Raw genomic sequence first — 11,087 nt, 5'->3', positions numbered from 1 at the left:
AACAGCTATCGCATTCCCTCGTCTCCAAAACATAAAATTGTTGATCTGAACCACCCCGACAGATCCTCCCAAGAGCTGACAACTCTTTTTACGGGGGCAACCACCATGAAGTTACATCTATGGCTACAGAACACTTCATATAGCGGTAAGGTGTTTAATTGGCTAGATAGATACCCATGCTATTCTTGCTCAGTATAAATTGCAAACGTGAAATTCATTATGGCACGTTATTGTACAATGATTCAGGACTATGGATATGGAATTTGCTGCCATTTTCGTTCTATGTGCCAATTATTCCCTTCACATTAAAATACACCGATCTGAAGAACACAGGCCTATGGAGTTTTCTGTTGGTATCAATTTGCTTTGAGTATAATTGTAACACTGTCTGTCTGTCTGTCTGTCTGTCTGTCTGTCTGTCTGTCTCACTGTGTGTCTCACTGTCTGTCTGTCTGACTGTCTATCTGTCTAAATTAGTCAGAATGTGATATATTTTCGCAATAGATGCCCATCGATTTTGTGTTTGATCTCAAAAGTGTGTTATGGATTTATTATTAAAGATATAAAGGTATGAAAATTCCTTAAACGAATTTAAATGAGCCTCTTATGATACACGTTGATACTTTCGGAATAACATTGAGAGTATGGGGAGTGGATCACAGAGGAACTACAACTCCCGGGATCCTCTGCTGTTCGTCCATGCGCCGCAGTTCATCAGCTGTTGAGGCAACTGCTGACTATCTCCACACAAGGGTAGATCGTTTGACATAAACCCAGGCGAGGCAAACAGAAATAGCTTTATTTACAGAGACCCTAAAGGTGAACGATAAAGGTAATATGCTTTTAACATTGGACGAACATATGACGCAGGTCTGCATGTTGATTATGTGGGTAACATATGGACTAAGGGGGGTTTAAATCCATTACAGAATATGCCTATGGAAATTCTTGAACAGCGAATGGATATTTGGGGAATAGCATATGTATAAATGGCAGATAGATTTGATATAGAGTCATATTGCTTGATGACCTTGGAAACGGAGCGCTTCGGGAAGAAACAAGGATTAACCGGTGTGTGTGTGTGTGTGTGTGTGTGTGTGTGTGTGTGTGTGTGTGTGTGTGTGTGTGTGTGTGTGTGTGTGTGTGTGTGTGTGTGTGTGTGTGTGTGTGTGCGTGTATGTGTGTGTGCATTGCAGTCCGTTGCGATCACCTTGCAGTCCATCTGTGTTATAATTAGTGCATTAATATGCTTTTATGACATTTTAACACATTATAGGCCATTCCATGTCGCCTGCTCTATGCTGCGTTTTGCGCGTCTGCGCAAAATGCAAGAGGGCTATGACACTTTGCAATCCCTCTTACTATGCGACGTTACTTCGTTAAACCCTACCGAATCTTCCACAGAATATGGATAAAACGTTTGGCCCTATTATATCTTCTTATGCATCGTTTTTGGAAATACGCCTACGATTGATTATTTGGGTTATTATAACACTATTTGTAGGTTAACTGTCTTCACCATACGTCTCCCCATATGTAGCCTATTCGTATACATATGAGATAGTCTCTGAAACGTATCGCGTAGGAACTAGTTTATTAAGATGAAAACTTGACCTGGCTGGGTGGAGCTCTCTGTTATTCTACCCGTGACTGTATCAGCAGTCTAGTGTCTACTTAAATTGCGGCATGTATGGACATATCCTGGAGTCATCAGGGGTAGCAGTCACGGACACTGAGCTAGGGTGCCGTATGCCCTCCGATACCTAATTATTGGGATAGGGTGTTTTATAATAAAGTTACCCCGGGCCGGGCGGCACACAGGCGAGTGCGTAATGTTCTGGTCTCCGTTTCTATCGCCAGCAGAGAGAAAAGAGAGACGCCCCTTGCCTTTTAAACCAGATAACACGGCGTTACAGTGTGGTATGTCAACGCAGGACGCCTTTAACCTTTTTTTTTTGAAGGACAGCTGTATTTATTGACGTATGCAAATTCAAACAGGGGAGGTCCTTCAGGAAAACCAGAATCCGTTTTACGTCGCAGTTCAGAGTTCCTGCGTGAAGGAAAACGAGACGTGGCGAATTCGGGTGAATATCGGTTGCATATGCTCCGCAGTTTGTGTGTGTAGCGTTGTACATAGAGGGCGAAGGCAATCCATTTGGTGTCAATCTGTATCACTCTATTCGTGTATGAATGCTTGTTTTTTTTCCTTTTCGGTTAAATGGGTGACCACGAATTCGCCTCACAGTTGGCTGGCTGCTCTAACATGTCCTTGTCGAAGTTGTCGCTCAAATGTAACACCACGGCGAGCCTAGTGGGCCTATATGATATCCTAAATAATAACAACTCGTCGTCTCTATTTTTCCCATTTTCAGCACAGCAAGCCATGCAGGATGATTTACTGATGGACAAAAACAAATCCCTGCAGCCTCACCATCAGCAAGATCCAACAAACGTAGACCCTCCCTCTACCCCGGCCCCCTCATTTGAACCCCCTTCATCCGAGGAGAGCAGTCCGTCGAGTGTGTCCCACCAAGCGGCTTCATTAGTGCTGGACAACAAAGAGAAAGTGCAGATGGAGTCGCCGATCCTGCCGGGGTTGAGTTTTCACCAGCCGCAGGAGACCGGAGGCACCCTCTCTCCGTCGTTCGGCAGCACTTGGTCCACGGGCAGCTCGAACGCCGGCCCGGACGACAGCTTTTTCCAAGGAATACCCTCGGTGAACGGAACGATGCTTTTTCAGAACTTCCCCCATGTCAATCCGGTGTTCGGAGGTAATTTCTCACCTCAGATCGGCTTGGCTCAGTCTCAACATCATCAGCAGCAGCAGCAGCAGCAGCAGCAGCAGCAGCAACAGCAAGCACAACAGCAGCAGCAGCAGCAGCCCCAGCAGAGGAGGTCCCCCGTGAGCCCCAACCAAGGCCCATTCCCCCAGAGAAACGCTTACCAGACCATCATGAACAGCAAGGGGTCACCTGCTCCGGCCTCGTCTTCGTCTTGGAATAACCACCAGAACGCCGCCTGGAGCACCGCCTCCAACCCCTGGAGCGGCATGCAGGCTGGAAGGGACCCGCGGAGAGCCGTGGGCGTCGGGGTCGGCGTGGGAGTCGGGGTGCCCTCTCCCCTGAATCCCATCTCCCCGATGAAAAAACCCTACTCCGGCAATGTCATTGCGCCTCCGAAATTCCCAAGAGCTGGCCCTCTCACCCCCAAGTCCTGGGTGGAGGACAGCGCCTTTAGGACCGACAACGGCAACAATTTACTGCCTTTCCAGGTAAGCCGGGTTCTTTTTAAAGAATAATAGGGATATTTATTGTCATTTTATTTTAAACATTGTATATTCTAATAACCAGGCTAATTTGAAAATTGAATGGGATGTGAATAAGGACGTTCATCGCACGCCAGTCGTGGGTATTTTATTATCTTATTCTATAATTTGTAATTTTTCTCTGACATAAAAAGTAGCCTCGTTAAAAAGAAATATAGGGTACCGTGTTTTATAATTTGTCTTAAAATGTTATCGGTCAGGGACGGGTCTTTTCATTTGATGAAGGGAACTCAAAGAGTATCGCGTAAAAGCCGAACGTTTTGCATATTGTATTGTGCGAAATGTTTAATGAGACTTATCGTATCGCCTAGCTCACCCACCGGGTTTAAATGACACATTGCATTTGGTTGGCCTAGAGACTGTAAAAGTGGGTTGGTATCAAATGATATCCGCGCTATTGAGCTCCGTAATGACCATTTATAACCAAGAAGATAATCTTTGGCATACATTGTAAAACAAATGCAAACGCAAAGATTCAGTGATGTATTTAGTCTATTTTAGTTTTAGTTTCGTGTCATACATTAGTCAGGATACCAATGGGCTAGGCACTTCCCATATAGCTTTTTCACATGACGAGAGAGTGAGAGAGAGAGAGAGAGAGAGAGAGAGAGAGAGAGAGAGAGAGAGAGAGAGAGACCACCTCCTGTATAGGACAGCTGGTGGTGCACCAGGTGAACCTGTTGTCAGTCTGTCCAGTGTCCACATCCCCAGCCACCCTTCCCCAGTGTAAACACAGCACACTCATAGCAGGGCACATTGTGACCTCCACTCGCTCCCACATGCGAACGTGCTTTGCCCCGTTGTCTGCCCGCTGATTAAAGGGCGAGGAATGCCTGGAATTCAGCTTGACACGTGCATGCGAGGCTCTGGAAAACAAAAGTCACATGAGCGTCTTAGGAGACACCCTCATCTGGGCTGACAGCTCCGATGAGCCACCGTGGGCCCCCTGATCTTCTGTGTGTCCGCCTTCCCCTTCACATGAGACTGGGCTGGGTCGGCCGCCCAAGGGTGACATGGCAGTCAAATGACGCCGTCACATGACTAGGCAAAACCAAGTCAGGTTTTGTTAAGTTGGAAGGTCTACGCATGGAGTTTTGCCTGATTCTTCTGCCTTAGGAAAATGCTCAGCACAGTTAAGCCCGCTGGGTTTAATCCTTGTTAGCCTTTGCGTTCCAGTTTTTTTCCATTTCATGTTTTTTACCCTGCTTTAGTCCGAAAAAACTTTGTTTCACTCTGTAGTGTTTTCATAAAACCCTCTGTAGAACCCTCTAATTCTTGAGCTATTACCCTAGATTCCCCTCCTCGAAAAGAAGACCCATACTGAATACATTTACTGATACTTCTGCCCCACGCAGTCGCCACTTAGCCATACCATAATCAGCTGACAGGCGGTCATGTTTTATTATTAATATCAATGAAATGTCTTTGGTGGGAGACAACAGATTAAATTGAAGCCCGAGACAGGCATGATGGGCTCACATTGTGCTGCATTCCACATCCCTCGGCCCTTACACGTGTGGTGTATTAAGTTTGAAACGTGTAACAAGAGGGCTTTGATATAATAGTGGTATGTATGATTTGGTTGCACTATAGCATTTCCCTACAGTGACCCCAAATCATGCAACACAGAGCTGTGTGTGTGTGTGTGTGTGGGGGGGGGGGGGGGGGGAGGGGGGAGGAACGGAGAGAGAGAGCGAGAGAGAGAGAAAAAAAAAGCTCAGCGGTTTACGTGTTTACCGTTTGCACCAAGTGAGCAGATTTTTATCTGTGCTACCCTGTCGGCTCCAGGGTAGAGGGGGAATAACGCTTTTGAAGGCTCAGCCGAACGGGCAACAATGGGCCCCGGTGTCCAAACAATGTGGCCCCCGTGCCCTGACAGCAGACGCAGGACACAGCTGCCAAGGCCGGCCCCCCGCTCAGGCTGCCCTCGCCGCCAGGCTCTCCTGCTCTGACAGGACCTTTAGGCGAACAAAACGCTGTACCCACCAGCGCAAGATCCGTAGCGGTTCGTGAACTGCAAAGGGCTGACTATGGTCCGGCGTTGCTGTTCACGCAACGCGACGACCACGCAGACGCTCTGACGCACTCGTAAACCTCTATGGTTCTGCGTCGTGTTTAAGGAAGCGGACCAATCACAGCCCTCGCTGCTGCGTCACCTCGACAGGGTCGGTAAGGACGTAAGGGGGCCTGTAGCCTCCTTTGCGTTGCGTGAACGTGGGGCCATAATCAGCCCTTAAGGCAGTGCATCGACGTGCCGCCTCCCATACCAGTCCTTTTGATGTAACGTCGTCTGCCATTCAAATAGATCTGGGTCTGGTCCCCCGGCCTTCAAAGCCAGCAACTTCTCAATACAAGCCCTGCATTCATCATTTGGTCCCTTCAAATAGATCCAAATTAAGGCTGCATTTAGCTATATTGAAAACGGTTCCAAGTTACTAGCAGTTGCCCTTATCACTCACACACCACAGTGACAGGCCGGTCAAGATAGCATCCATTTAATTGAATCAGGTGTCGGCTTTGACTTTGGACGACAGTGGTGTTTTGCAATTTAAAAGTTTTGAGTGATACACTCCTTAAATTAATCAATTAAGTTTCATAGCCAAACTAATCTAAACCTACGCACACTAGCTTCTCTGATAATCGGAAAGGATTGTTTTCCTCAGGTCTGACACTAGCCAGCTAATTCTCTCCACTCCGAGTGGAACCCTTGGCTAGCGGGCCACTATCTGGCAGACAGGTTTCCCTGCTAGCATGTTCAGTACATGAAACAGCACAGGTCGCTGTTCATACATGCTGGTATTTGTGTTTTCTATCAGGGAGAGATGCCGTTACATGCTCGACCAGAATTTCAACAAGACAAATGCAAATTGTGCAGGGAAATGTTCCCATGGTAATTAGCCGTTGGGTTATGTTTTATTGTGTTTATTTATTGTGTGTGTTTAATGAATACCTTGTTTGCATTCCTGTACATTCAATCAAAATGTTATGTGTGATCGCAATTTGTTTTGTATGATTTCCCACTTGTGACTGTATCTTGAAGCTGTTTTATGCTTTGTACCCTTAACAAGAAGTTGGCTGTCTCTGTGTTCTGGTAGAGTACTCCATTACCCTGACCACTAAGAGTGAATCTAACCTTCCTTCTTTTTTTCTGTGTGTTGCAGGACCGGAATCGGCCCTTTGATGCATTTAGCTTGCACTCTTTGGAGAATTCCTTAATGGATATGATAAGGACTGACCATGACAAAGGTAAACCACACCCAGCCGGCGGCCCACCAATGACTATCGCTGATATAGTATGGAGGAATCATTTTGCAGGTTAGGAATATTCATACGTCTGCGATTCTACGGGTTTGTTTTGGCTTCACATCACGCATTAACTTTCTATTTGATTTGTTTTGTGGTTTCGAATTTTGTTTTGCTCTATTTGCCCCCTGTGCCAACATGGTGTGGATCATCATTTTCACAGTTGAAAACAATTCTGCTCAATCTCTCCTTTGGCCTTACCTGCAAAATTTGCATGATGATAATTTGAAGTGTATGTTGAGCTGTGCAGTTTGTGCAAATGCACGTTCCTAAGCACACCTGATTGTAGGCTCTTCGTTTGGGGATGCATTTTACGTTTTGATATTTGGTAAGTGATATTTGTTGTTTGTAGCATAAAAAGTAGAATCGTAGTAAACAAATCAACATGTTTACAGCACTAGCACATAGTCGAGTACACGCATGATCAAAACCAACATGGAGTCTTATGTGCCACAACCTCCTCTTCCCAATGACCAATGGAAAGATTTCAGAGAAACCCTGTGTACGGAGCCTGCTGCTCGTCTCAGGATCACAGTCTGCTTTCCAACATTACGTGGACAGAGCATTAGGTCGTCCTGGCTGGGCTTTAGTTCTCATTAACCTTTTAGAGAGAGAGAGAGATGTGAAGAGGGGGAGATAATGCAGTCTGTGCCCCATCTGACGCCACTCTGCACCAACCCCAGTGGGACTGGGAGAATGATAACCCTCTCATTGTTAACCATCGTGCACCGTCATCGTTTACACATATCACTATTACATCGGCTCATGCAATGTCAGTGAGAGAGGGTAAACAATGATAGTGGACGTTATCATTGTTTACGTTGCATGAGGCGACACAGTGATATGTGCATTAATGGTATTAATGGTATTTATGTTTTTATTAAACCAGGTAATGCACGGTAATCCTATCAAATGCGCGGCCAGCCCCGGTCGCCGGGCGGCCTGCCGTCTATGCTAGGGTCTGATCTGCCCTCCTTATCCCCATTGGGACAGCAGCTCTGCCCTGACCTTGTTGTTTCCACTGTACTGGACCACAAGCGCCGGGTTCCCAACCGTGGACCCACCGCGTGTATTTACATCTATGTAAAGGTAGAGTCCGCGGGGTTGGCCTTCACACGGAGGGTGACACCAGCCGACGAGTCAGGGACGAGGGATCGCTGAAATGCAGCCTGGACTATAGCTTGTTCAGCGCCAGGGTAGTGGCCCCACCCACCACTGTTCCACGGCAGGCATTTCTCGCATACTTTCTCATTGTGACAAAAATACTTGTTTTCCCCTTGGGCGTGTTGTTGGTCCCTGCGTGTGTGTCTGTGTTTTGTGTGAAAGGCAAGGAGGGGCGATTGTGGTGTGATGAGAATGTGAATAAGGTGGGATGGGGGGAGGGGGGGTTCTCACTCTCTCACATGCACATGCACACGCACACACACACACGCACACACACACACGCACACGGAATACTGGCAACCCTTTTGTTTTGGTTATGGCCTTCAAAGTGCTTGAGAATGTCAAAGTGAAAGGGTGCGTGTGTGTTTCTCAGAATCCTGCGTTATGATTGTGGAGCCTTTTTCATCAAAATACAAACCGCCTGTTCAATTACTCTTTAGAGGACAGGAAAGGGAAGCTCTGAGACTGTAACCATGGCGGTGTGACCCCCAACAAACAGACTACTATTCTATAAACACGCACACACACACGCACGCACGCACGCAAGCACACATATACACACACACACACACACACACACACACGTATTACGGTCCTTGAACTGGGTCAGTTGAGCTAATGCGTTGGCACCACCACTCATCCCCCAAATCACCAGCACTACCAGTCACAGTCCTAACACACATACACACTCTGTGGTGTGTCGCTCGCGCCAACTGTTGCCTTAGTGACAAGCCTGCGATGATCATTTCCTGTACAGGCCACCACTCCTATCCTATACATTGGGTGGGAGCCACCTCACTACTAAACATGCACGGCATAGTATTCATTCACTTATTTAGGTGAACATAAACCCTCATTTGGATCCCGTGTACAAAACCCCTGCCTCCCTTAAAGAAAATGTGCCAAGGACCTCAACGTCTCATTGAAGCACTCTCACACACAAACGCGCACCTTCTGTAGTGTAATTATACGTTCCTAATGAAAGTGTCTGTTATAGTTTGCATTGTCATTATCTATTATAACTTTATCATCTATTCTACGCTTGACAGGGTTGAAACGGCTCAAGTCGTACCGTAATCAACCTCCATTGTAGAACCATTGACGAAATGAGTTTGCTCTTTCTGCAGAAAGGTTTTTAAAAGGGGGTTAATGGGTTGACGTATCACACAGGGGTCTTTCATTGTGACTTGCTTGTCTAGAGAGGTGTCACGAAAGGGATTAACTGCAGTGCACGTAGGTTTACTGCCTGCAAGAAGCATAATATTATTGGACACGTCATTGGAGACTTTAGGTCAGTGGACTTTAGTAGTCGTGGGATGACAAACTGCCATTCGGTTGTTTGCCTACGCAACCCTGTTGACAGGAGCATCGGTCGCTGGATAAGGGGTTGAGCAGCAGGCCTTTTATCTGCGGGGAGAGCAAGAAATGCAAGCGCAGCACAGGTCGAGGATTATGAGGAACGCCGCGTGATTGGGCATGAGTGTGTCAAAAACTGGCAAGACCTGCTTGTCCAACTTTCTTCTCAAAACTGTTGAATATTTAAAGAGGATCTGGGATGATGTGATTAACTGGTTTCCGTTGGGTATCTGGGTTTGGGCTGAACCTGTCCACGACTGCATTCCACCTTATAACTCATAGCTTCTCTCATAGCACATAGTGTATTGGCCAGGGGTGAAGGGTCATTCGGCTCCTAACAGCTGGCTGGATCTAAAGACGTGGCCGATGGACTGGACTTGACCCCCGCCTCCACCCCAACCTGTGCCCTTTTAAGACGTGTGCCGTTAACAGCACCTCAGAGGATCATTGACAGCGCCACGGTGCTCAGGGTTTGACAAAGGGCGGGGGCTGTTCTGTTGTCAGTGGTTAAAGGTGAACTTCTGTCCGCACACACTTGCACAGTAGAGCTGTGCTGTGTTTTGTTATGGTGGAAAATCCACGAGTGGCGCTGCAAGCCCGAATGAGCTAATCCAGACGACCACGCGTGAAAAAAACAAAACGAAACAAGTCTGGACTTGTTCCCCCTCTCGATGTTTGCATCTTTTCCTCATAAGCATTTGAAATGTAACCCATAACAAATGTATTTACCCATGGTGGGGTGTAATGGAAGCCTAGACGGCACGGTACACGGAGGGGTTGGGATCTAGGTCTTTTTATTCTCACCGTCATCATCTCGACAGTGTTTTGGGTTGCAGTGGGAAACGGTCTGACCTCTAGAGATTTGACAGAGATTTGTTCTCTGTTAAGATTAAGGCAGACGATTTAATTGTGCTGTGGTATTATACAATATGTACTCTGGTTTCACAAGTCCCTATCCTTTTAGCTGGATTTCATGTACCTTTGGGCCTTTTCTGGCCTAGATATTTCCAACAAACTTTTTCCCCAGGGGTGCTGACCACCCAAACCCTTACTATGGTGGGCCCCATCCCTGCCCCCGTCCCCCGCCCCCCCTGCTCTGGGAGAACTTTGCATAAAGGGATAGAGAGGGGAAAGTAGGCCATGCTGACGGTGGGGAGCACACCGGTTTTGGAACAGGCCGCCGCTGCCCACTCAGCCGTGTGTCGGCTTTGCATACAGCGCACGCCACTGATCCTGCTCCGGGCTCTTCAATTAAGAATCACTCATCTCTGAGTAACCTTTTTACCAAAGTGCCGCTTATTAATCATGTTCAACACCAGCCAGCCATTGTGTGCTTCGAAGCGGCCTGCCACTCCCGTGATTGATTGATTGATTGATTGTTTGATTAGGTTACTATCTATGTGTTGGCACGTGCAAGCTCCTCTGTCATAACTTCGGCCGTGGCCTTCTATTCAGCGTCGGGTAACCGGGTGGGGGAGGGTTTTTTACTAGACTACATGCTGCAACGGGGAACCAAGGGGGGAGCCAAGCAGGGCCTTTGGCCGGAGGGGTGGGGGCTTCAGGTGTGAGGCAGCCTTCCACCATCTGCTCAAGGCCTCATCCAGTGTTTGAGGCCTTCTTGTTCTTTTAACACGTTAGCCTGCACCAACCACGGCCAACCAGCATTTTTAAGATGGAGGCCTTTTCACGCGAGTCGCAGGGCATGGAGGTGTCTTTAAACCGTGAGGCGAAGGCAGGACGTACTCTTGCCCGGAGGCGCCTGTTAACTTGGTCCTGGATGTCGTTTTATGCAAAAACTCAGGGAGGCCAGAATTTAGCAGTCTCAGCGTCATGCGATAAGTCTTTTGAGAAATGTGCTGTAACATTGAGATGAATGCCTCAATGGCTGAGATATTACCATTGATAACATATAATGTTATTAATATTAGACAATTACTTG

General features: G+C 47.2%; 1 protein-coding gene across 9 annotated transcripts in view; it reads left to right on the top strand.

Annotated features, from left to right (window-relative positions):
- Positions 1 to 51: 51 nt before the first annotated feature.
- cpeb3 (cytoplasmic polyadenylation element binding protein 3) overlaps positions 52 to 11,087 on the top strand; it is a 39,057-nt gene continuing 28,021 nt past the window's right edge. For 3 of the 9 annotated variants that reach the window (XM_079729119.1, XM_079729118.1, XM_079729117.1), the window contains exons 1-3: positions 52 to 145; positions 2,373 to 3,271; positions 6,487 to 6,571. In XM_079729119.1, the coding sequence (XP_079585245.1) occupies positions 106 to 145; positions 2,373 to 3,271; positions 6,487 to 6,571 (1,024 nt within the window). In that variant the 5' untranslated portion in view covers positions 52 to 105. Of the gene's footprint in view, positions 146 to 740; positions 833 to 1,957; positions 2,085 to 2,108; positions 3,272 to 6,486; positions 6,641 to 11,087 lie in introns of those variants that run through there. The other 6 variants (XM_079729114.1, XM_079729113.1, XM_079729112.1 and 3 more) reach the window with 4 other exon arrangements.

Source organism: Pollachius pollachius, assembly GCF_949987615.1.
Source record: "Pollachius pollachius genome assembly, chromosome: 2".
Taxonomy (NCBI): Eukaryota; Metazoa; Chordata; class Actinopteri; order Gadiformes; family Gadidae; genus Pollachius; species Pollachius pollachius.
This window is presented reverse-complemented; position numbering and strand designations above follow the sequence as displayed.